The following is a 25,146-nucleotide window of genomic DNA, read 5'->3' as shown; positions in this document are numbered from 1 at the left end:
CATGTTTGTGTGTTTGCTTGGGGCTGTACACGTAAGCCTCAGTGCATGTGTGGAGGTCAGAGGACAATCTGCAGGAACGGGTTCTCTCTCTACCATATGGGTTCAATTTAAGTTGTCAGGATTGGTGGCAAGAAACTTTACCTGCTGGACCATCTCATTCTCTCAAAAGCGGTGGCTGTCAGGGAGTTTCCCAGGCTTACCGTTTTTCACATCGTGAGCTATAAACTGTCTCGAGTTAACTTTGGGGTGTGGCATGAGGAAGTCGATTCTAATTTGTTTTGTGGAGGCGTCCTCGCTTGCTGACTGTTTGATTTCTCTCAGCAACCATATTTTTCAGGGTGGAGGTCTTAACCGTGATGTCTCTTCACAGGACATTCGTGTGGGCGTGTGTATATGTGTTCCATGGCATGCGGGCACGTGTGTGTACGTGCGCGTGGAGGGTGACATTGATCTGGCTCCTCCTGGTTTCTCACTGAACCCAGAGATCCCTGGTTCTGCTTGGCTGGTCAGTCAGCTTGCCCCGGATCTCCACCTCCCAAGCACTGGGATGGTGTTGGGTTTTGGGAGTCCAAACTCTGCCGTGCTTCACAGCAAGACTTTATCCACTGAACCGTCCCCCTCAGCCATGGTTTCATTTCTGTGCTCTTCCGTTTTCCAGTCGTGCCCAGATGGTTCAAGGGTGCAGACCGTACTTCTCTATTAACCTCTCAGCCTATAAACTCTCTCAGTTCACTCACTGGCTCTAGAGTTGTTTTATAATCCCCCGGAGATGCTTCATTTAACAGTCACATCCTCTGCAGCTTTCTCCTCCCTTCTTTGTGGTCCTCCTTCCTCTTCCTGTCTGTGCAGAGGTGAGGGTGGGCACTGGAGGATACAGGAATTCCAGCAGAAGCTGGTACCTGGTTTGTTTTCCTTTAATTTCGGATGTTTACTTTTTAGATTTATTTATTTTATGTGTGTGGATGTTTATGTATGTATGTTTGCCAACAGGTTTTTCTGTGTACCATGTGCATGTGTGGTGCCCTTGGAGGTCAGAAGATGCTGGATCCCCTAGAACTGGGGTCACAGATGGTTGCACGCCATCACACAGGTTCTGGGACCCAAACAGCGGCGCTCCGTAAGAGCAATCAGTGTTAACCGCTGAGCCGTCTCTCCAGCCCCAAGCTCCTGTTTTTGAGGGAAACAATCCCGTCCTTCTCCACTGAGTCGGACGTTCACTGCAGAGTGCACACAGTGTCCTTCCTCTTCTGAGAACGTTCTCCTCTGTTCCCAGTTTGTGGGTTTGGTCAGTTCTGCCAATGGGATGTCCTGAATCTGTTCACGTATGCGATCCCGTGACTAAGCCTCCTCGAGCTAAGTGCTAGAAAGGAAATAAGACGGTGAAAGCACACAGATATGTTAAGCCTTTTGCATTTTATTTTCAGATTGACATTCAGAGAAACCAGGCCAGTCTACTTCATCCCTCTAAGCTGTCCTGAGACCCTGGGTTTATTATCACTATTTTATATTTGTTGGCTGTTTGATTTGTTTGTTACATAGGGCCTTGGGTGCTCTGTCCTGGCCTCGAGGATGACTTGAACCCCTGAGCCTTTAGCCTTTCCCTCTCTCAGGTTCTGGAGTTACAGGCATATGCCTCTCCTCCTAGTTTAGATTTTAAATACTTTTTATTCTTAGCTATGCATCTCTCTATGAGTGCAGCTGCCCACAGAGGCCAGCAGAGGAGTTAAGGGAGCGGCAGGGAGTTGTGAGCAGAGGCAGGAGGATGCCTGAGACCTGTGCGGGGGGCAGCCAGTCCATGGTCACTGAGGGATAGAGGAAGAGCCCCGATGTTGACTCGGTTGTTTACATGCTCTCACATACGTGCACATGTTTTCTACCCACAACACATGGGAAGTGGCCAAGCCTTCGTTCCCAAGTCACTGCGGATATTAGGAACTGAATTTGGAGATCTGCTGTAAGAACAGGACTCACACTTAACTGTGAGCCATCTCTCTGGCCCCTGGCCAAGATTTTATAATCTTTGAATTGCCACCAGTTTAATCCCTACCTTCAGAACAGTCTCTTTTGTGCTTGAATTCATTTTATTATTCTAGATATGAGTAAATACAGTAAAAACTATTTTAAAATATAGTAAAAAATAGTTTTGTGTATTCTCCAGTAAACTGTCTTTTCTTTTTGACACTGTCATGTGGAGAATTCATCTCTAATAATTTCTGTGCATTTCAATATAGTAACAACATTAATCTTTAGCGCCTGCAGTATATGACCAGTTTGTTCTTTGTTTTATTATCATCAGTATTGAGATGCGTTTGTTTGCTTTTTTGAGTCATCACCTCATGTAGCCCAGGCTAGCCTCCCTGTGTTGCTCCCCCCCCAGGCTCCGCCCTCCTTCCTCTGTTTCTGGAGCACAGCCTTATGGGTTTTCACCACCACACCTGCCTCGATGTTCTGCTAGATTAGTTTCTGGTTCATTGCAGAGACTTCTCATGTGTCCTTGGTGCCATGGGGACCCAGACACCCCCTCGTCAGCATCAGCCATGAGATCCTGTCTGGACCACACTGATGGAAGCCCACAGTTTGCACAAGGCATTCTCTTGCTGTTGTGTGCTCTCTGGTTTTGGACAAAGCCCTGTGGTGTCACATAGAGGGTGTGCATTGTCCTGTGCTCCACAGTATGTGTCTCCTGTCCTCCAGCTCCCAATATTTTAATTGTCTGCATAGCTCTCCTTTTCTTGGATGTCACCATTAGGGCAGGAAGCCTGCCCACACAACCATTGTTTCCCAGAAACATCTTACCTCCGACACCACTCCCTGCTCTGCTTGTGGCCTGGCTCCACTGCCTGCCCCTGTGGGGTTCCGGGAGGTTGGAGAATGGTGCTGTAGCGTGTTATAGCAACCCGGTAGCAGATAAAGGGGAGCATGCTGGGGACAGACCCAGCACATAAATGATCGATAGCATGCAGGATGCGGTAGGCAGCAGCTCTCGGCAGTCTCTCACCTAGACCGTGGAGGAAGATTTTACAGAGTGCAGGAAGAAGCAGGAAGTCTAGGGCGCATCCGGGGCCTAAGGGAGGACCCTGCTGGGATGACTTCCTGACACAGGCTGGGGAGGAGAGTCACACCACACACTACCCAGGCATTCTGGGTACTGTGAAGGACTGTGCTTTCTCCTTGCTGGCTGAGAGGAAAGGAGCTAGAGCCAGGCTTACAAGGGAGCTGTTCACTGGATGGTATGCACGGGGTCTTCTGCTCCAGCAGAGAGCGGGCTGAGCCAGCGCAAGAACGGAAGAAACCGACTCTCCTTTGCTCAGACTACACCTTAGCTAACACCCCTGCTGTCTCTCCAGGATTTAACCTGTGATGCCCAAAACTGTATAATTAAATATTTTTGCAAAGGAAAATGTAAACAATCGGCGGAATTTTCTTTATAAGTAAAATGTCAGGGGAGCTTTGGAGGACACTTGGAGGACAGACCTCAGGTTCTAGTCGTAGCTCTACTACTTGCTAGATGTGTGACCTTGGCGAAATTACACAGCCTCTCTGGGCCTCAGCTTCATTTTCCCAGCAGGGGGGTAATTCCAGTACTCATGGAATAAGATCATGTGCTATAAAAACACAGGAGGGCTGTGCACAGGGCTCATGGGTAAAGTGCTTTGACCCCGAGCACTTCAGTCAGAACATCTGGTGTCCTTGTAGATTCCTAACAGTGGGAGTCAGGGTGTCTCTGACTCTTTTGCCTGCTTTGGGGATCCTTTTCCTCCTGTTGGGTTGACTCGTCCAGTCCTGATATGAGGACTTGTGTCTGGTCATGTCATGCCTTGTTCTGCCCTGTTTGGTTGAGATCCATGGGAGGCCTGCTCTCTTCTGAAGGGAAATGGAAGAGGGGTGAATCTGGGGGGGGGGGCAAGGGGTGTGAGGGAGAAGGGGAATAAATAAATAAATAAGTAAATAAATATCAGCCCATAAAACACACACTGTTTCCTCAGTGCGGGAAAAGCAGAGGCAGGAGGATGCCTGTGTAGCGGGGGTGGGGGTGATGGGGGGGAGCTCCAGGGTCACCGAGGGATGGAGGAAGAGCCCCAATGTTAACTCTGCCGTTACACGCTCTCGAATCTGTGTGAGCGACTTCTACCCCTCAGCACGTGGGAAGTGGCCAAGCCCATGTCCCCGAATCATTGCGGACACTGGCAGTTAAGATTAGTTAAGTTAGTTGGTTATATTAGCTAGTCAGTTAGTTGTACTAGTCCTGTTAATATTAGTGGCCCCTGTTTTTCCTCCAGTACCCATTGTTTTCTGAAACAGTGAGCAGACACTGCCATCGGCACCTTATGGAAGAAATCTAGACACTGCCTGTGTCGAAGCCCGCCTGTCTAAGGCTGACGGAGCAGCTGTCCTTCACGGGCCCCGGGACCTACAGCAACTTCACACTTGTCCATTTCACGCACATTCTGTTGCTATCTCCGACTTATAGATCAGACATAAAGGCTCAGAGAGGCCTGGTAACTTGCCATAGATCACTCAGGAGGGGATTTGAGCTCCCGTCTTCTCTGCCGTCCTGACAGCAGCTACCTGTATTAAGTTACCGCGGAGTCTGCTTATGAAAAAGGCAACAAAACAGAAAAACCCCATTTTCCATTCAAACTGGAGTATCACTGTTCTCATTTCCTGACATCTGGGGCGCAGTTTTCCACAGGACGTGTTCTATCGTGTCCTCCGTATTTAAGCTCGGGCTCCGGGTGTATGTTACGTGCCCTCCCCTTCCCTTGATTAGCACAGCACAGAAATGAGAGACCTCACACAACCTTCTCCACCAGCTCCCCCTCTAGTTCCGATGCCAACCTGCGGTTTCCTGACAGCAATGGCCTCCTGCAGACGCCTCGCTGGGACGAGCCACAGCGGGGATGCGCTCTGGAGCAGATCTGTGGTGTGTTCCGGGTGGACCTGGGACACATGCGCTCCCTGCGACTCTTCTTCAGGTAGGAACCTGTCCTCTGCTTCCTGGAAGCATGTATGTGTGCCTGTATGTATGTATGTATGTATGTATGTATGTATGTATGTATGTATGTATGCATGTGCAGGTATGTATGTATGTATGTATGTATGTATGCATTGCAGGCATGTATGTATGTATGCATGCATGCATGCATGTATGCATGTATGTATGCATGTATGTATGCATGTGCAGGTATGTATGTATGTATGTGCAGGCATGTATGTATGTATGCATGCATGCATGTATGTATGTGCAGGCATGTATGTATGTATGCATGTGCAGGCGTGTATGCATGTATGTATGCATGTGCAGGTGTGTATGTATGTATATGTATGTATGTGCAGGCATGTATGTATGTATGTATGTGCAGGTATGTATGTGTGTATGTATGTATGTATGTGCAGGCATGTATGTATGTATGTATGCATGTGCAGGCATGTATGTATGTATGTATGTATGTGCAGGTATGTATGTATGTGTAAGCACACATGTGGGCAGCCATGTGCATTTCCAGTCTCCTGTGCAGCAGAGGTTGCAGCTGGTCTAGCCAATGCTAACAGTTTCCTCCCTGACCCACGGTCATCCGTGGTCTCCCACCCGAGGCCGCCCAGCAGGAGGGTGCTGTTGAGGGTGCTGCAGACTGCTGTGCTCCCGGGCTCCACTGGTTGAATGCTGCATTGGCACTGGCCTCCTAGGTTTAGGTGGCTTTTCCTTTGTAAGCAAGGTCACAGACTCCTGACTGTGGTTTCCCACATCAGCCCAAGTCAGCACCCTCCAAAAGTAGCTGTAAGAGCCTTCCCCTGAGGGTGCTGAGGTGGTTGGGGTGACAGCCTTGAAGGGGATTTTGGGAGACCCTGTCCTCTGCCCTCTTATTATCCAGCCATTAGACTAGAGGAGGCTTGAGAAACCACCTACAGGGTTGAGGTCTCCACCCAGCCAGCTGTCCCTAACACCTCCTCCAGGTCTCCAGCCCAGCTCAGCAATGGTGTGCCAGGGACCCTCTGGATCCAGGTGCTGTGCTTGCTAGGTAGAGGGGGTACTGAGTTTTGTTGACTCTGCTCCCCACACAAGCAGCCAGACTCCCTCAGGACTCACTGTTTCCTGCCTGAGGTAGCTGACGGGCAGGCTCTGATTAAACTCAGAAATCAAAACCTGTGTTAATGCGTTCACCCCTCCCCCACCCCGTGGCCCTTCAGTGACGAGGCTTGTACGAGTGGCCAGTTGGTGGTGGCCAGCCGAGAGAGTCAATACAAGATTTTTCACTTTCACCATGGCGGCCTGGACAAGCTCTCCGAAGTGTTCCAGCAATGGAAGTTCTGCACGGAGACACACCTCAGGGACCAGGTAGCCCCAGTGGGGAGGGACGTGGTTGGTTATGGTCAGGGTTCTGGGACCATTCCAGCACACCTTCCTCAGGGGTGTCTGGCTCTGAGGATTCCCCTCTGAGGAGTATGACATTTGGCTGTCTGTGGTTCAAAGTGGTTGACATCTGGGTGCTTGGGGGCTGAAATCTGTTCCCAGGCCTTTCTGAAAGTCACCTTGAGCATTTGGAGACTCGTGTTTTCACGAGGCTTTCTGCCATCTTTTGCTCAATCTGCATGCAGGGGTAATAAGAGCCTCTTAATCACCTGATTAAGATACTGTATGTGCTTATTAGAACCGGGGGCTGACTTTCCAGCTCTGCTCCTCCCGCAGAGCCTCCTGCTGACTCCTCTTATTGGGATAGTGGCAGATCCCACCCCCACCCCCCTTGCAATGAGCAACCTTTGATTTCTGAATTAAATGTCAGCTGCGGTTTCGCCCGGGACTCGTGACTGCGCATGGAGACAATCTGACAGTCTGGCTCCCCGCTCGACCGAACAGCGAGCCTTTGTATGTGGCCGATCAAATGGAATCTATTGCAGGCTTTCCCTGGCAGAGGGAAGTTGGGCTGTAAGGGGTGTTAATTCTGATTTTCTTTTCGGCTGGAGCAGGAAGGGGATGGGGGCAGTGGAGGCTGTGAGTTGCAAAGGGAGAGAGAGTTTAGGATGAAGGTATTTTCATTTTAATTGTGTCTAATTACACTTGCCATTTAGGAGTTGTATGCGCAGACAGCGCCTCCCCTCCTCCCAGAGGAGAGAGTGGCTTTGACATGCTGGGAACAGCATCTCAGGCTTCAAAAGCCCAAGCTCTGAGATCTGCTCTCCACCGGGTCCCTCCCACCCGTCCAGCAGGTCACAGATGAGAGGACATGCATGCAGTTCTCCATCCGAAGGCCCAAGCTGCCTTCCTCTGAAATCCACCCGGAGGAGAGCCTGTACCGGAGGCTGGACGTGTCTGCCTGGCTCAACCACCTGAATGACCTGGGCCAGGTGGAGGAGGAATACAAACTCCGCCAGGTATGGAGGGGCCGCCTGGCCTGCCTCCACGGAGCCCTGTGGTCTAGCAGCGGGGATGGAGGGTGGGTGGCCAGTCACCGCCTCTGGAGGGCCTGTCCCTGGCATCAGGTTCCGTCGGAGACACCCAGACAGCTTCATTGAAAAGACAATTACAGAGTTTGGGGGATCCCAAGTGGACCCTGCGGACTCTTGAAACCCCCAGGATTAGTCCATGACGTGAGAACTGCGTGTTGATCTCAGAGTGCCGCCCCGGGGGGGCTTTGACATTGAAATGAGCCAGTTTGTATCCTGTATGGGAATGCCTCTCCAGCACTTTCCCCTTGTAAACATGTGCAAATTGCCGGGGTCTGAATCAGAGGCTCGCCAAAGGACCCACAACACCCTTCTCTGGGGATTTGGGGGTTCTTTGAGCTGCCCTGTTTTATACTCTAACCCCCCCCCAATTTGTACTGCTTTCTCCAGGCCATTTTCTTTGGTGGCATTGATGTGTCGATCCGGGGGGAGGTCTGGCCCTTCCTGCTGCACTATTACAGCCACGAGTCCACATCGGAGGAACGCGAGGCCCTTCGGTCACAGAAGCGAAAGGAGTATGAAGCTATCCAGCAAAAGAGGTGCGCTCTGCCTCAGAGGTCCTTTCAGATCCCAGCGGCAAAGTGCAATTCACCGCTGACGCTGACCGTGTATTCTATCAACCATGGTTTCTTTGGAGCACGAGTCTCCCAAAAGCCAGCATCGTAGGCAGGATAAGGCAGTCGCTACACGGCACCCCCAGCACCTTGATCCAAGCCCCTTAGTACACACCAAGGGTTTTAGAATTTGTGTTTAACAGACTTAACTAGCGGCCAGTGTTCGCCAGCTACAGGCGGGGCTGGAAGCCTGACTTCAGAGGCTGGAGGTTGCCTCCATGTGGCCCAAAGGCTTCAGTCAGCTCTCCTCTGAGGGGCTAGACCTGTTAGATGAGTTAAAATAAGAAAAGCCTTGAATACACCTCCCTATACTCATGCACACATGTATACATGCACACACATATATACATACACACACACGTGCATATCCTGTTGGGAGCAAGAGCATTGGTGTTGACAGTACACACACATGTGCACATGCACACACCACACATGAACACACACATACACACACATGTATACATGCACATACATATGCACATATCATGTTAGGAGCAAGAGGGTTAGTCAGCCCCAGCAACAGAGGCTGGAGCTCAGCAGAGCACGGGTTTCTGTTTCCGGGAGTGTGCAGCTACTCCAGGTCCTGGTGGGCTGCTGTATTACTCCCTCCTGCCCTCTGTGGTACCCCGGGCATCCCCCTTCCATAGCTAACCTCAGGCCTGTACTCTGTCTGCCTCCCAGGCTCTCCATGACTCCCGAGGAGCACAGAGCCTTCTGGCGTAATGTGCAATTCACCGTGGACAAAGATGTGGTTCGGACAGATAGGAACAACCAGTTCTTCCGAGGGGAGGACAACCCAAACGTGGAGAGCATGAGGTACTGGTGACTCTGGCCTCCCTGTGTGAACGTCTGTGACCCTCTTTGACCCCCTGGCTGCTCTGCGGCACTCCACCCAGGCCCAGAACAGGGGACCCATAAGCTACTTCAGCAGAGGTCTCAGCTTCTGAACCTTCTGGTGGCCACCCAGTCCCATCTGACGGTAGCATCCAACCACCTAATCCCTCTTCTTACTTGGCCCCTGCTTACTAAGGGTGACACTCCTCAACCCTGTCACCTTTCCTCTCATCTCATGGACCGACCGTCACGACATGCAGAGCCAGAGGATGCCATCTTTTATACTCTATTCAGCCTGGCAAATAACTGCACAAAATTAACAGCCAATAAATACATCCCTGCCAGCCCACCGTCTGTCACAGACAGCAGACTCCTAAGAAAGTCAGACCTACACTTCTGCACAGCCTCTACTCTGGGCTCAGGGCCTGGAGAATGGCTATTACATTTGCAAAGGGAGTCCCACTGACTTACTTCCCACAGAACCCAGACCTTCCTTCCTTTCTCCCCCCCCCCCCCACTTTCATTTTTGAGACAGGGTTTCTATATGTAGCTTTGACTATCCTGGATCTGTGTAGATCAGGCTGGCCTCAAAATCAAAGAGACTATACTGCCCGCCGAGTGCTGGGATTAAAGGCGTGTATACCACAACCAGCCAATACCCCATTCTCTTGAGATTGTCAGGGTTTGTGGCACCTGCCACTGGCTGCTCCCTCCCCTGACACCGACCAAGGAAGGGCCCATACTGTCACATCAGGCTGCGGTGGAGACAGAAGGGTAGGATGGCTCAAGCCACCTCTACTCCCCACTGTCCCACCAGGAGGATCCTGCTGAACTACGCTGTGTACAACCCAGCCATCGGCTACTCACAGGGCATGTCAGATCTGGTGGCGCCTATCCTGGCTGAGGTCTTGGATGAATCGGACACCTTCTGGTGCTTCGTTGGTTTGATGCAGAACACCATCTTTGTCAGCTCTCCCCGGGACGAGGACATGGAGAGACAGCTGGTGAGGCATGGAGCTGTGTGTGTGTGTGTGTGTGTGTGTGGGTGTGTGTGTGTGTGTGGGTGGGTGGGTGGGTGTGTGTGTGTGTGTGTGTGTGTGTGTGTGTGTGTGTGTGTGTGGGTGTGTGTGGGTGTGGGTGTGTGTGTGGGTGTGTGTGTATGTGTGTGTGTGTGTGGGTGGGTGTGGGTGTGTGTGGGTGGGTGTGTGTGGGTGGGTGGGTGGGTGTGTGTGGGTGGGTGTGTGTGTGGGTGTGTGTGTGTGTGGGTGTGTGTGTGTGTGGGTGGGTGTGTGTGTGTGTGGGTGGGTGTGTGTGTGGGTGGGTGTGGGTGGGTGTGTGTGGGTGTGTGTGTGGGTGTGTGTGGGTGTGTGGGTGGGTGTGGGTGTGTGGGTGTGTACACATGCATATGTGTACCGCTGTGTGTGATAACCCACTGCCTCCTGATGCTGCTTGGGTCTTGATGGTGAGATGCAGCCATGTTATCAGAGGTCAGCAGAAAACCAGAGTCTCTGCTGACAGGACACAGGCCTTCTGGGAAGGGCCTGCTAGTCACCTACAGGAGATACATGTTTGGGTCTAGGCCAGCCTCTAATCCACTCCTCCTGAAACACCAGAGGACAACTGTTCAAGGTCCTGGTGGCTTCCTGCCTTCCTGCAGGGTCATTAATCATCTGGCCTCCTCGATAGGGCCAGGACAGAGGTTCATGCTACCTGGCTCAGGTATGTGTGAGGAGGAGATCCTGATACAGACAGCCGAGGCAGCTGTGTGCAATGGGACATCCAACCGGCGAGTCTCACACCCCCAAAGAGCTGACCTTTTTGTGAGACTCAGGTGACCCTGGCCTCGATTCTCCCCCCACCCCCAACAGAGATCAGCTGTACACAAACCAGGCAGCACTGAGTGACCGGGACTAGATCTTGTCCCTGCAGAGCACTTTCGTTTGTGTCAAACCCCTGCCCAGTCCCAGATCCTGGATGTAGGTAGCCTGCCCGCAGTCCCGCAGGTGGCCTGGTCTGGAAGCAGATAAGCTGACAGAATGAACGTAATGAGTAGAGGGCATTGGACCCTAGAGACAGGAGTCCGGGGTGCCCCTCCCATGGCGTTGTCTATTTGGTTTGGGTCAGACCTCAAGCATTGGACACTCAGCTAAACAGAGGGTTCCGGATAATCAGGATCAGTGGCCCCGTGTAGTGAGGGCAGAGCCAAGGGAGGGCAAAAAGCATGTCCTAGAGATCAACCACTGGGAACAGCAGGCTGCTCACAGCAAAGGTATGAGGGGGAAGCGGCTGACAGCAGGAGGCACGGGGCATCCTGGCAGCTGTGCACATTGGACATCCGTTAGTGGGCTGTCAGCCATATGGTGGCCTTGACCTTCCACGGGCCACAGACTGGAGATCCTGGCCCATTAGGAATGACTCCTGGACTCCAAAGCTACACAGCTCCAGGCACTGGGAACGGCAGTGTGCTTGCTTCGGAGAGGTGCAGAGACCTGAGGCCTGGCTGTGCTCAGCGGTACTGACCTTAACCAGGCACTCCAGCCCCTGCCACATCATATGTGCCTGTAATGTCAGGTTTCCACGGTACCCAGGGAGGCAATTACAGGGTCTGACGCCATCACCCTGCAGCCTGGCGGCACAGGGCCAGTGACTCATTAGCTGCTGGAGACTGGTTTTCTAGTGGCGTCAGTGAAGTCGTCTACCCCCCACCCAGTGTTGCCTAAAATGGCCTCTGTCGTCAAGCCTCATGTAACCTGGTGACCTGACACACAGGAATCCAGGGTCTTGAAACTCAGACAAGTACCCTCCCTTAATCAGTTCTGGGAGTTTGCAGGACTGTGGTGGGATGGAAAGAACTCACCCTGCCTGGTCGGGCATACATTAGAAACAGCCCCTGGGGGTCGGCTGAGGCTGGAGGATGACTTCACACTGAGTCAGCTTCCTTGACCACCCAAGAGATCATACTACACCCAGGTCTATGCCAAGGTCTAGAATATCTTTAAATCTAAGATGAACTGGAAGACAGGTGTGAGCGAGGTTCCAGTGGTGGAGGCTGGGGGATGACTCAGACAGCAGAGTGTCTGTTGTATGAGCATTAAGACCAGATCCCTAGAACCCAGGTAAAAAAAAACAGGCACATCCTTGGAGCTTGCTGCCCAGCCAACCTAGCTAATTGGTAAGTCCTCGGTTCAGTGAGTGATTCCATCTCAGGCTGGCCCAGAGGTTAATACCATGTACTGTTCTTGCAGAGGACCCAGGTTCAATTCCCAGCACCTATATCAGGCAGCTCACAATCTCCTGTAACCCCAGTTCAAGAGAGATCTAACTCCTCTGTCCTTGGCTACCTGAAGTCACGTGCACAGACTACACACTTAGTTTAAAATAATAGAATAAGGGCTGAGAGACAGCTCAGTGGTGAAGAGCACCGACTGCTCTCGTTGGGGGCCTGGGCTTGGATCCCAGGATCCATATGGTGGCTCCCAACCATTTGTAACTCCAGTTCCAGGGTACCCAATTCCCGCTTCTGGACTCCTTAAACACCGGGCACTGCTTCGGTGCACAGACAGGCGGGCAGAACACTCATACACATGAAATAAATTGGTTCCATTTTTAAAATAGTAAAATAAGTCTTAAAAAATGAAATAAGATAAACTGTTGGTAGACACGAACACACACACACACACAGTGGGGGGAGGGGTCCGGTCCTAGGCTGACGTGGTGACTGGCTGATATCTTTGGCGGACACAGAGACTTCCTGTGTGTGCTTTTGGAGTTGAAGGCTTTCTGAGTTGCGACCTCCCTGGCCCTGGTAGGCAGGCTCTCCCGGAGCCTGGGTAACAGCCCCTCCTCTCCCATTTCTAGCTGTACCTGCGGGAGCTGCTCCGGCTGACACACCAACGCTTCTACCAACACCTGGTCTCCCTGGGTGAGGACGGCCTGCAGATGCTTTTCTGTCACCGTTGGCTGCTGCTCTGCTTCAAGCGGGAATTTCCTGAGGCGGAGGCCCTGCGCATCTGGGAGGCCTGCTGGGCCCACTACCAGGTGAGCAGCGCAGGTGCCACCCAAGTGCAGCGAAGGGAGGGTCCTGGGATCACCCCAAGCCTCCTCTCTCGTGTGGGGCGTCTCTCCTCCTGGCTCCACCTACTCCCCACACCCCGGTCTCAGCCTCATAGTCAGTATTTTTCAGGCCTGTTCAGCCAGCTTCAGACCTCACCTCCTTGTAACTGAAATCGATGTAAATGGCTGACGTGCTTATTACTGCATTCTGGGCTGAGCTCCCTTCTGTCATGGCCAGTCAACGGGAGGGACGTCAGCACGGCAGGACAGTTAGGCAGCCCAGGATGCGTGTGCCCACACTTGCTGTGGCAGGTGCTGCCCTGCCCTGTCCTGCCCTGCCCTCTGGGACTGTTGGGCCACCCTGAGCTCCTGCCTTCCCACAGTGTCAGAGGGAGCCTGGCTGGGTGAGGGCATCCTCTCGTCTTCATCCTCACCCCCAGCTCCTCTCTGACCGGAGGGCTGACTGCCATGTGGCTTTAACATCCAAGCCATCAGTGTAAGAAAGTAGGCAAGTCATTTTAGCGAGTGCACACACACACACACACACACACACATACACACACCTTAAATATATAAAAACAATAAACAGAATAACAATAACAAAGGCCCAAAGGCTGGGGAGATGAGTCAGCGGTAGCGCTTACCTTGCAAACTTGCAGATCTGCATAGGAGTTTCTGAACCTGTGTTTTTCTTAAAAAACAGGTGTGCCAGGTGTGGTAACACACACCTTTAATTCCAGTGTTTGAGAGGCAGACAGACTTTTTTCTTTTTTTTTTTTCTTTCTTTCTTTCTTTCTTTCCTTCTTTCTTTCTTTTTTTTTTAATGAGTTCCAGAAAAGCCAAAGCTACACAGTGCTAGCCTGTGCTAAGCCAGGGCACACCCATAACCCCACTGCAGCAGACACAGCGAGTCCCCAGTGCTCGCTAGACAGCCAGTCTAGCCTAATTGCTGAGCTTCAAGACCCAGTGAGAGACCCGGAGATACTGACTTCTGGCTTCATGTGTGCACACACACTTGCATGTACAAACGTCAGTACCATCCGTGTGTCCAGGGCGGGGCTCTGTCTGCCTCCCCTCCCCCCCCCCCAGCTATGAAAACCACACTGACTCCTCCATCCTTCTGCTGCCTGTCCACCGGCGTGCTAGTGCTTCCTAGACTTAAGGCCGTGCCAGACAGATACTCTGAGAGGCCAGGGAGGCTGGGTCATGAGGAAGGCAGCTATCCATCCTCCGAGGCTGGTGGCAGTGCCTACTCCTCTGTAGCCCCGTTGGCTGCTGTGTTGTTCAAAACCCATGAAGCAAGTTCATGTTGCCTTCAGATGTGGGGATCAGTGGTCACAGCTGGAGCCATCTTCTCCCTCCACCAGCCGAGGTTAAGAGGAGGGTGGGCAGCGATCAAGCTCGAGGGGAAACACTTCAGGGTGAGCCTCCCAAAGGGAAGACTGCATACAGTCCTCTGCTGTGGCTTCCTTCTGTGCACCTGCCCCGGAGCTGGGATTTGCCCTGTGCCCGGTCCCAGTCTCTGGAGAACATACCTATCCCTCCATTCCTTCAGAAGTGCTCCTTCCTGCAAAGCTAGAGGAGGCAGGGAAGGGCTGGGGACCCCAGGTCCGGTTGGTGTTATCAGGATTCTCAACAGGGACTTCCTAGAAACCCCACCCCACTTCAAGGTGAGCACTTTAAGGTGTCTATGCTGGAGAGCCCTTAGGGACTGCCTGCCACCTGGCCAGGCACCACAAAGCGGCCCTAAAGGAGGGCAGGAAGGGATTGTGGGTATTTGAAAAGAAGGCTAGGGGCAGGAAGATGGTAGCGGCCCTACACAGGACCTCCGGGGAGTCACTTAGTAGGGGTCTTTCCACATGCTCAGCTACCAGCCGTAGAGTAAGGGCACATGCTGGGGATGCCCAGCGGATACACAGACACACCACCAGGAGGCCGGCTGCCAGAACTTCTTCCATGTCGGTGGTCTGTTCTGCAACCTTCAGGAAGAGTCTGGTTAATCCTTTGCACACTCGTTAAGACCCTCAAGACCCCTGTGTGTGAGACCCCGCGGTGGGAGCTCAGACAGGCTAGGGAGGAGGTTGTGCTTTGCGGTCCGTGCAGACACCTCCCAAGAGAGCACCAACAGCCACGGCGTGGCACGATTATCATCCATTAGTATGCCCCAGCAGCCCCGGATGTAGCTGCCAACACTGGTCCTGTCTAGAGGTGGAAGATAACGGGGTGCTGTGGTTTCCCAGACTTGGCCCGACCCCTTGAGTTCTCTGTGTCCCTGCAGACAGACTATTTCCACCTGTTCATCTGTGTGGCCATCGTCGCCATCTACGGAGACGATGTCATCGAGCAGCAACTGGCCACGGATCAGATGCTCCTGCACTTTGGAAACCTGGCCATGCATATGAATGGAGAGTTGGTGCTCAAGAAGGTGGGCGCACTGGCCGGGCCTTTCAGGCCTGCCCTGCACATAAGCAGGCACATGGTTTACTGCCTCACCCCTGCACATGGAGGGAGGGGTGAGGAAGATGATAGGGGAAAGATGGGGGTTCTAGGAAGTCCCTGATACTCACTCCTCACAGACCCACCCCTACACGTAAAGCCCTGTCCTTACCTCAAGGACCCAGCTCTGCACGAAGAGCCCCACCCATACCTCACAGCCCTGCCCCTGCCCACGGAGCCCTGTCCACCCAAGCACATGCATCTAGAGCCCTGCCTCTGTACATGGGTACCACCCCCACAATCCCGAGCTGCATCCTACCTCATTGGGCTTTCTCTACCAAGTCGGTGCGATTGGCACCTGGTGCCGCCTCCTCAGCCCAGTGGTGTTGCCGGGTCTCTCTTTGGTCCCCATGGTCCTCAGAGGGATAAGCACTGGACACAGCCTCTTTCTTTTGCTACAGTGCGTGAATGCCTAGCCAGACTCCACCCAGGACTGCCTCCTTCCGGTTCTGAGTTGGGAAAGTGGGGGTAGGAAAGGCAGAGCCTAGGGAGGTCATAGCTCACCCATGGCTGGAAGAAAAGCGCCCTTGAAGCTCACGCATACACCCCACTTCCCATAGTCTGGCTGGCAGTGCTTTGGTTCAGACCTCTGGTGGCCCATGGGGACAAGAACAGGTCCTCAGGCCCGTCACTGGGCTTCCCAGACAGAACTTGCAGGGATCTAGGGTAACTGAAAGTCATGAACAGGGCTATTGGAACTGAGAGGAACCTGAAAAGGGACAGGAAGGGCCGTGTGGCTCTGTCATCGGTGGCCACCTATACCATCTGGGAACTCCGTGTGTCTTAAACTGCCCAAGTATCTCATGGTCCCTTTTTTGGCAGGCAGTGTAGACCCGGGGTACTGTGCTGTCCCTACTCCAGTGACCTTTCTGTCCCCTTTAGCCTGTCCTCTCTCCGCAGGCCAGGAGTCTCCTGTACCAGTTCCGACTTCTGCCACGGATCCCCTGCAGCCTCCATGACCTCTGTAAGCTGTGTGGGACAGGCATGTGGGACAGTGGGTGCATCCCAGCCGTGGAGTGTGCCGGCCACCACCCTGGCTCAGAGAGCTGTCCCTATGGGGGCACAGTGGAGATGCCATCACCCAAGCCCCCAAGAGAAGGCAGGAAAGGCCCAAAGGCATCACGGGAGGCCTTTGGTTTCCGAAGATAGGAAAGCCCAGCCCTTGACCATGGTCGAGGGGACCTCCGTGAGGTCGTGAGCTAGTGGGAAGGGGAGAGGATGGACATGGAGAGGACACGAGGAAAACCTTGTCCTGATGACAAAATCGGGCTCCAGAACCGACCGCAGGAATCAGCTGTCTGGAGAATTCAGCTCCTGAACGTCTAGCTCAGGATTCTGGCTAGCCACTGGGATGTAGGTGGCTGGCTGGCTGTGAACTAGAAAAGACCTCATCCTCACTCCAGCACCAAGGGACACAGGAGCAGGATTGTTGTCTGAGTGAGTCGAGCACACTTGTAAAACTCCTTGCTCACAGCTGCAAGACTGGTATGAAGATGCCCGTCCAGAAAAGACAGGAGGGAGGGAGGGAAAAAGGGAGGGAGGGAGGGAGGGGTGGGGGAAGAAAAGCTTGTGCGAGCAGGTGTTCGAGCCTGGGCTTCCCACAGTGCCCTGCTATGTATGGGAGGGACGTGCCTACCCTGAGCCCGAGGAGCAGGCTGGCAGACACGTGTCAGATGCACCCTCCACTGGGGTCCTCTCCTGAGGATCTAAGGTTTGTTTTCTCTACCAGAAACAGCATCCCACTGTGGCCTGAATGGGCTGCATGTGTATGCAGTACTTGGTCCCGGAGAAGGGAGAGTGTGTAACTCCCCAACCAAGACAAAGGCATCTGACAATGGCTGGGGAGGTGCCTCTGCCACCAAGCAGGACCTAGGGGACTTCTGTTCCTTGGTTTGGTGTAGCTGAGCAACACTGGAATGCTCTTCCACTTAAGAAGGAAAAGGCCATGCCCACATTCCATCCTCCAAAGCTGAGGATTGTAGTCAGATTAAAGGTGTGCTCCAGAGCATTCCTAGCCAGTGTCTCAAAAACTGGTACAAGCAAGGAACCTGGATTCCTCCACCGAGGGCTGAATCCTTATACTGGGTGCAGGTGGCAGGGTGGGTGGAGGTGCCCTGCTTTTTGGCTTTTCTCACTGAGAGTGGTGCTGCAGGACGGTGCCATGTTTAAAAGGTGCTGACCAGATGAGAGGGGGCAGAGCCTCTGAATGAGATGGGCGGGGCCTCTAAGTGAAAGGGGAGGTGCTTCAGCATGAGATGGGCGGGGCCTCTAAGTGAAAGGGAAGGTGCCTCAGCATGAGATGAGGGGGGGGGGCCTCTAAGTGAAAGGGGAGGCGCCTCAGAATGAGATGGGCGGGGCCTCTAAGTGAAAGGGGAGGCACCTCAGAATGAGATGGGTGGGGCCTCTGAATGAAAGAGGAGGAGCCTCAGCATGAGATGGGCGGGGCCTCTGAATGAAAGGAGATGGGAATGGTGTAAGAATGAGGGGCGGGGCACCAGAATGAGAGGGGAAGAGCCTCAGACTGAGAGGGGCAGGGCCTCAGAATGAGAAGAGTGGGGCCTCTCACAGACCTCCTTTCTCCATGAATAAATCCCCCCTCTTCAGGGCACTTTTGAGAGAGTGGATCCTTCTAGAAAGAGCCTTTGGAAGAGGATGTGCTGATCTTGGGGGAGGTACTGTATGTTGTAAGCAACAGTGCAGTCCTGGAGTGGCCTTTCATCTGAATTGCTTACATCCTGGCTTCTGACCCTTTCTGGAAGCTGGGGCCACAAACAGGTATATATGTCCACTGCCTGTCACTCCAGGAACAGAAAAACAGGGCAGAGCCTCAGTGACCTAGAACTCTGTGCACCTGGCTGACACAGGCCCTGGGGGCTGCAGTCCAGGCTGGGTGGCTCTGCTCCTAGATAGTTTGGTTCATCACTTCTGGGGTTGTCACCCTCTCTGAAATCCCCGTGGTTAGGTAGGTATATGGGTGTGAGACAGCACTGACCTGTGGGTCTTAGGTCACCTCATGACAGTAGAGGCAGAAATGGGCAGTGTTTTTCTAAGCGGATACCCCACTCGCTAACCACATGACCGTCAAGACAAGTTGAATGGCTGACGCCAACATCCAGCACCAGGGAAAGTGAACCTTCATCTCAGGGCCTCCTCTTGGTAGTCATGTGACAGAAGCCTTGTAATTTGGGGGAGTTCCACAGGCCTACCACCTCAGGAGATCTATTCTTGGGAAGGAACCAACTCCTTTCCTACCCACCCCCAGCATCACACTTCTGTCCTGTTCCCCAATATCTACACCCTGCTCTGTTGTGTGGGGTCAGCCGGAGCAGATCCAGAGACTCACTGGTCTGGGAGAGCTGCAACTGAAGAGCGTTTATTCTAAGTCTTTAGCTCTCACAGTTCCCCCCTACTGCTCCCCAAGGCCTGACCCAGGCTGTTCAGTGACAGCCTTATGCCAGGTGTCCCCTCTAGTCCTGTGTTCACCTCAGCATCAGGCCCACTGGGGCCTCTGCAGCCAGACATGGTGTGTGGGCTCCCGGAGCTCTGCTCTGCTCTAAGGAGTGGAGACCCCGCACAGAGCAGCAACCTTAATCTGGATGCAATTAGAGGAAACCAGCCAAATGCCCTGTGGCAGCTGTTACCCCAGGATTATTCCCAGCCAGCACAAGGCATTAGAGTGATAATTCAGTCATTAGACTTCTAGCCGTCTCACCGCCAAGACGTACAAATCACGGGTAATCAGCGCGCACACCGTCCCTTGGCCATGAGGCTTATTTAACTCATTTTTTTAAAAAATGATGCTTAATGCTATTGGCCAGCGCGTGTGTGCGCACATGCCCCACCGGTGATGTCTGTGCTTGACGACATCGTCTAATGTCATCAGGGCCCTGTCATCGAAGGACACCTTTGATGTGCCTGTGTGCTGTCACTGCTGAGGTTCTCTCACTTCTGACTCACTCTCCTAGGAGAGGGGACAGTGTAGGGAGGGGGCAGTAGCCTTGGGAGAGGGCAGGGTTGGAGCATAATGTGTCCTTCTCCCTCTGGGTTAGAGGATGTCTTCGCTGGGTACAGGAAAGACACTACCTCCCTAGAAAGTGCCACCACAGGTACCAGCCAGGAGGCCTAGCTCATCTCCGCAGAGGATGCCCAAGTCCCAGAGAGGCTCCGTTAGTAACCTTCGGCTGGGCGATCTGCACACAGAGCTAATCAAAACAACCTGGGTCAGGGAAGGGAACATGTTAAATTTGGGGGGGGCGGGGATGATCTGGGCCTTGGCTTTTGAGGGTTTCCTGGAATTGGTGCCTTTGGTGGCCTGGGGCAGGATGGCAATAAATAAATGGGGAGAGGAATGCTGGCTGTCAGGGTCAGCTCCTGACAGGCTCCTTTGCCCTCTTGTCTGTATCTGTGTTTTCTTGCTGCTTTGCTAGGGTTTTGTTGTGCTGGGTGTTGGGGGGCGCGGGAAGTACATGGAACTTGGGGCCACATTCATGCCAGGCTACGAGGGATGCAGTCTGCTTCGAGTTTGACAACTGTTAACCTAGATGGAGACCAACCCCAGGGTGCCAGGAATTCGCCTGTGACCACCCTCCCCTAGATGGGCTTCCTCCCATCCTTTATGGTCAGGCTGGGAATGTCAGGAACACCCTGGGCTGCTCAGACAGAGGGAAGGAACCTGGCAGAGGCCCCTGGAGGCCACTCTGCCTAGAAGGGAGATAGATGAGAAGTGCCCCGGGTTAGAGGTGAGCCAGGACTGCCACCCTGTTGGGCCACCAGAGAGGACACAGGGAAACTATCTAGCCTGAGGCTGGACCTGCCAGATCCCTGGAGTCCCTGAAGAGCCAAGTGGCCTCTGGATGTTAGTCTTATGGTTCTACGGAGGTTGTGATGCATTTTGTCCTGGACTAACCTGGTCTAGCGGGACTGGGACACCCCAAATCTGAGAAGCCAGTTTCCCCTAGAACTTCCACAGTTTTTCCAGCCCACTTCCTTGCCTGTAAAAGGAGAGCAAGGCCCTCCCACAGGCTTCTTCAAAAAGACTGCTCTAAGGGTGGCTAACTATGGCCCAGGGACCTCACCCGCCACTCAGGGAAGAGCCCACTGGCCTTAGCCTTTCGTGGCATTGACCGAGAGGGTTGTCCACTCCCAGTCAACTGCCGTCCCTGGTCTAAAGTCAGCAAACCAATGCCTCTCCTACACATCTACCTTGCTGAGTGACCTCTGCAGAGGGCAAATGAATCTCTTTGTAATTTTCACTCTGTGCCACTCACGCCTACCCTGAAGAAAAAATGAGCCACAAAGCCACCCCAGCGGTCTTGGTCTGTGCCTAGCTGTGCACATTGGTGTATGCAGAGCTCTTCCATGGACGGCCTCACCCCTTGGCGGGGAAGACCCTTTCCTGAGGACTCTACTCTTGGAGAAGCCGTGTACGGATACCTGCCGTTGCTGTTGCTGCCACCGCCGCCACCAGGCCGTTAAAGACGCTGTGTTCAATTCCAGGTGGGAAGATAGCATTTCAGGTTCGCAGAAGTCAAGTCACATGACTGTCTTTCTTCCACGCTTCGGGGACAAGGAGGACAGCTCTTTGTGTGTTTCGGTTTGTTTTTAAAGTAACGAAATATCCCCATTGCTGATGTCTACGGCAAGGGATTCGTTTCTCTGTTCCGTTTTGTTTTTTTAAGCAGTCCCCCTTCCGGTCAAGGTCAGAGCTGGTCACTATGACCCCTGTAAATCATGACTCTCATGGATTCCTCAGAAAACAAATAAAGTGGTATTGCCACACACACGGCCCTGCGCTTTGAGAGAAAGCCCTAGTGAGAGTGGCCAGGTCAGGCGCCCCAGGGTTGGGCAGGGAGTCCCCTTGGAAGAGCTATGGGGGCGGTCTTTAGCCACAGCCAACCTGCTCAGTTCCTTGGCTGTTCTGAGAGTGTTGGGAAGGGGAGCTGGTGAGGCCCATGATGCAGAACCAGAAGAAATGATCTGCAGGTCCTGCTCTAGGAAGGCCAGGGACGTGTCTGGGAGGTCGCTCTGGGCTGGCAATGGAGAGGGGGCCTCGGTGAGCCCAGGAAGGCTTTATGGGCATCCGGACCATTACCTCGGAGCACATGAAACCAGGTTACCCAGTGCCTGGAAAGTAACAGCGTCTGACAGAGCCTTAGCTGCCCTGCTCCGATTTCAGGAAAATCCCGAGTCAGACTGTATGAACTTTCTTTTGGAGACAAACACTATATTGAAACTCGGTAGGTGCGGGCTGGATGTGAAAGGGCAGATTCAGGCATCATCAGGACATCTTGCTGTTCTACCATCTGGGACATGCAGCCTAGGATGACGAGAAGGCACGTAGGGTCTGGGTTCTGAGGAGCTTGTGGAACTTTGAGCTGCTTCCACGGGGCTTCTGTAAATACTGGTGTGCCCCTGCAGCGGTTAGAAGGACCAGGGGCTGGGTAGACTGATACGTACTTTACTGGGGGTTCTCACATTAAGGGTCTGTCCACCTTCTGTCCTTTGTTGGACATATTCATGCATAGCATACCCCAGCAAGGACTGCAAGATGCCAGCCAAGCCTGGAGGGTCAACTCACAAAGGTACTGGAGGCTAGTTCCCTGAAGAAAAACTTCCATCCACTCGGAAGCTGCTGGCCCAGCTTGCCAGTGGCATGTAAGATGCTAGTGATGACCAGTGGACAGAGGGACAGGAGGTAGCGAGGCAGGCTCGTAGCCTCAGCATCTCTGAGGCCTGTGACACTGCAGAGGGTGGCATAGAGCCGAGGGACAGGAGTGACTTTCCCTCAGGGAAGGATAGCCCACACTCACAGGCCAGTCGCCACAGGGGCTGAGACCCGTGATGACCCCCATTTCGAACCAATGAAACAGGGTGGACTTATGTGGCATTGCTCAGGGCTTGGGCACATGTCCTACATGGCAAGACTCTTAAATAGACTAGGCCTCCCACACCTCTATGCCTACAGCTAGGCAAACCCGGAGCTCTCCATTTCTACAGCATCTCCCCCCACCTCTCTTAGTCTTGAGCAGGAATGTTTGTAAGATGCCTCCCCTCACCCCGGTGAAATTCTGTCTCTGCCTCATTACCCCAGAGCAGTCCTAGCTGTAAAAGTCCCCCATTATTGCTTGACAAGCCAAGAGTTCAGAAACGATGGATCATTCATTCACAAAGCATGTCCTGGGCTCCCCACTAAACCTCGCCCCCCTGGTTATCGAGTCACCCTCTTATGATCCCAAACTCCGTCTGCTTTATCTGGGCTTTCTTCACCACCACATTCCGTCCCACTTGTCAGGGAAAGGGTGTCCAAGCAGACTCTCCACAATGAGGCGACCCCAGGCCATCTCTCTATCCAGTTCCTGAAAAGCTGCCTTCTGCCTTACCCTCTAAAAGGCCCACTCAGACCCTCTGAGGACCAGAGAACACTTGACCCTCGCCTGGTGGGTGACATTCAGATTCTAATGTCCCTACATTTCAAAAGGGATAGCCCAGTTCTCTACCTCTCCAGACCCCTGTCCTCTGCTCTCGACATCTCAAGAGAGTTACAGCTCTCTGGCTTCCGTGTGTGCACATGGAAGGCGGGGGTGTGTGTGCGGGGAGGGGGGGATGATTTAAACAATGGGAAAGCTGCTTTGTCCTCAAATAGGAGAGTTGGTTTTAGGCCAGATTCTGCTGGTCCTTTGACCGCAGGCAGAGGAGAACCCTTGACATTATCAAGAATGACAGTCCTCTGAGTTCAGGATGCAGAAAGGACACAGAGTCTCCAGTCTGTCACTGCACCTGGCTCTAGCCACACTGTACCCCGAAGTGGGGGTGCCCACTGAACTGAGATACGTCTGAGAGAAAGTTCACGTATCCCTGGGCATAAGCAACTCTGCACAGATGCAATAGAAAAAAGGCATCAAGGCTGGGGGTCTCTGGCTGCAAGGCAATGGGGAGCAAACAGTTTGGCCCAGCAGTGGGAATGGAAGAGGGCCAGGGTGGGGTAGGCTGACAGACCAGGGCCATGATGGTTCGATTAAGATCTGTGGCCAGCCTGAACACCAGCTGCAGGCGGCGAGCGGAAGAAGGGAGCAACACAGTTAACAGGAGAGGCGTCAGGAGGCAAAGGGCACGGTTGTTTAAAAGAAAGCCTGGGTGGGGGTCAGTGACGCTAAGTGTTTGTTGAAGAGGGAGCGCCCAGGAGTGCATCAGCTCTGCTTCCTTTCGGAGAGCCCTGGACAAAGAGAGCAGTGACTGCAGAAGGCAGGAGGGGACCTGAAGGCTGCCCCGTCCCGGAGACATCTAGTCCATCTCCCAGAACCCAGGGGCTCTAGGTGCAAGCTCTGGGTATGGCTCAGCCAGGCCCAGGAGAAGCTGCTGCCTATGGGGGTTCTATTCACTGGCCCACGAGGACCACCATGTGCAGGATGCTGGGTGAGGGTGTTCTGGTTTCCATGAGAGGGAATCCGGTCTACTTGAGAAAAAAAAAACCAATGTACCAACAAACAAACAAAAAACCCCAGCAAACTCCACCAGTAACACATCTTGAGGGTGTCTTGGAAGGAAGGAGCAACCTACATGACTATCACAGGCTGAGTCCCTCTCTTCTGCCCGCCTCTTGCCACCATTGGAGGCTGTAACAACAGGACATCAAACCCACAGGCCACTTGGGTGTTTCTCAAAAGCAGGCTCGGGTCTCTTCCACAAACAGCTTGGGCTCTCTGTTTCTCAAGTTTTCCTTCTGGGTTCTTGGGAAGCGCCCAGCTGTGCCAAATGCTGCACTTGGACAAAGTGTTTCCCCCCTTCCTGCGTCTTTCTGTGTGACTGGCCATAGGACTGCTTGCCTCAGGCAGACAAGCATAGATGGAGTCTCAGAGGTGACCGGTGTCCCTGAAATGGGGGAACTGCTGGCACCAGTATCTATGGAGCCGTTAGGCTCACATGACATCTACCAGTTTCATCAGGACAGGGTCCGGGTAGGTGGCTGGGACAAATGTGTCTGCAGGTGCTCATAGGAAGGCTGGAAGTGTAGGTCCTGCTTCCTGCCTGGGCAACCCTTTCTGTCTATCACAGTGGCCCACAGTGGCTCCACCCCCAGGATGCTGCAGATTTTCAGGCTGAGCAAGACCACAGTCCTTCCTTATACCTCAGGTAGAGCACAATTGTTGGGCCTTAAGGTGGGCTGCTGCCCGACTGTGGCTCAAAAAACTGGCCTGGCTCTACCTAGAATCTCTGCCCTGAAAAAGATGAATGTTTGTGGGGTATACAAGCACTGCATTGCCCAGTCCCTGGGTTCCATAGGGCCCACTCCATTGCGAGAGCTAGGCAGAGAGAGGATCTCTGGGTGGGCTGCATCGATCAGCTCTTGTCCACTTGATGGTTGCCAGCCACACTTCTGCATAAGACAGTCTATAGCAGTTCAAACCTACAAGACTTGGGCTTCTCCCTAGCCCTGTTTTCAGGACAGGTCTGCATCCAGAGCCAAGGGCAGAGGATGGCCTTGCGCACAGTGAGTCAGCATCTTCTCGAGGGATCCCCGGCCCTACTCTCTGCAGAGACCCTTGTGGCGGCTTCTGATTTCATACCCAGTGTGATCCTCCCTCACCATCGTAGACCCACGGTGGCAGCATGCCTACAAAGTAAGGAGCCAGGGTCTTGAGAGGGAGCGCACAGAGGGAACGAGGGGGCTTGCTGCGGGAACACAGGAGGAGGACCACCAACCCAGTCA

General features: G+C 53.3%; 1 protein-coding gene across 2 annotated transcripts in view; it reads left to right on the top strand.

The window, feature by feature from the left end:
- The window catches only part of TBC1D16 (TBC1 domain family member 16), a 75,894-nt gene extending 58,960 nt beyond the window's left edge, over positions 1–16,934 (top strand). Inside the window, exons 4-12 of one of the 2 annotated variants that reach the window (XM_080922692.1) lie at positions 4,815–4,976; positions 6,190–6,337; positions 7,207–7,371; positions 7,834–7,982; positions 8,739–8,873; positions 9,709–9,895; positions 12,750–12,929; positions 15,223–15,369; positions 16,341–16,934. In XM_080922692.1, coding sequence (XP_080778818.1) covers positions 4,815–4,976; positions 6,190–6,337; positions 7,207–7,371; positions 7,834–7,982; positions 8,739–8,873; positions 9,709–9,895; positions 12,750–12,929; positions 15,223–15,369; positions 16,341–16,589 — 1,522 coding nt within the window. In that variant the 3' untranslated portion in view covers positions 16,590–16,934. Of the gene's footprint in view, positions 1–4,814; positions 4,977–6,189; positions 6,338–7,203; positions 7,372–7,833; positions 7,983–8,738; positions 8,874–9,708; positions 9,896–12,749; positions 12,930–15,222; positions 15,370–16,340 lie in introns of both variants that reach the window. The other variant, XM_080922691.1, reaches the window with a different exon arrangement.
- The last annotated feature ends 8,212 nt before the right edge of the window (positions 16,935–25,146 follow it).

Source organism: Micromys minutus (genome assembly GCF_963924665.1).
Source record: "Micromys minutus genome assembly, chromosome: 10".
Classification (NCBI taxonomy): Eukaryota; Metazoa; Chordata; class Mammalia; order Rodentia; family Muridae; genus Micromys; species Micromys minutus.
This window is presented reverse-complemented; position numbering and strand designations above follow the sequence as displayed.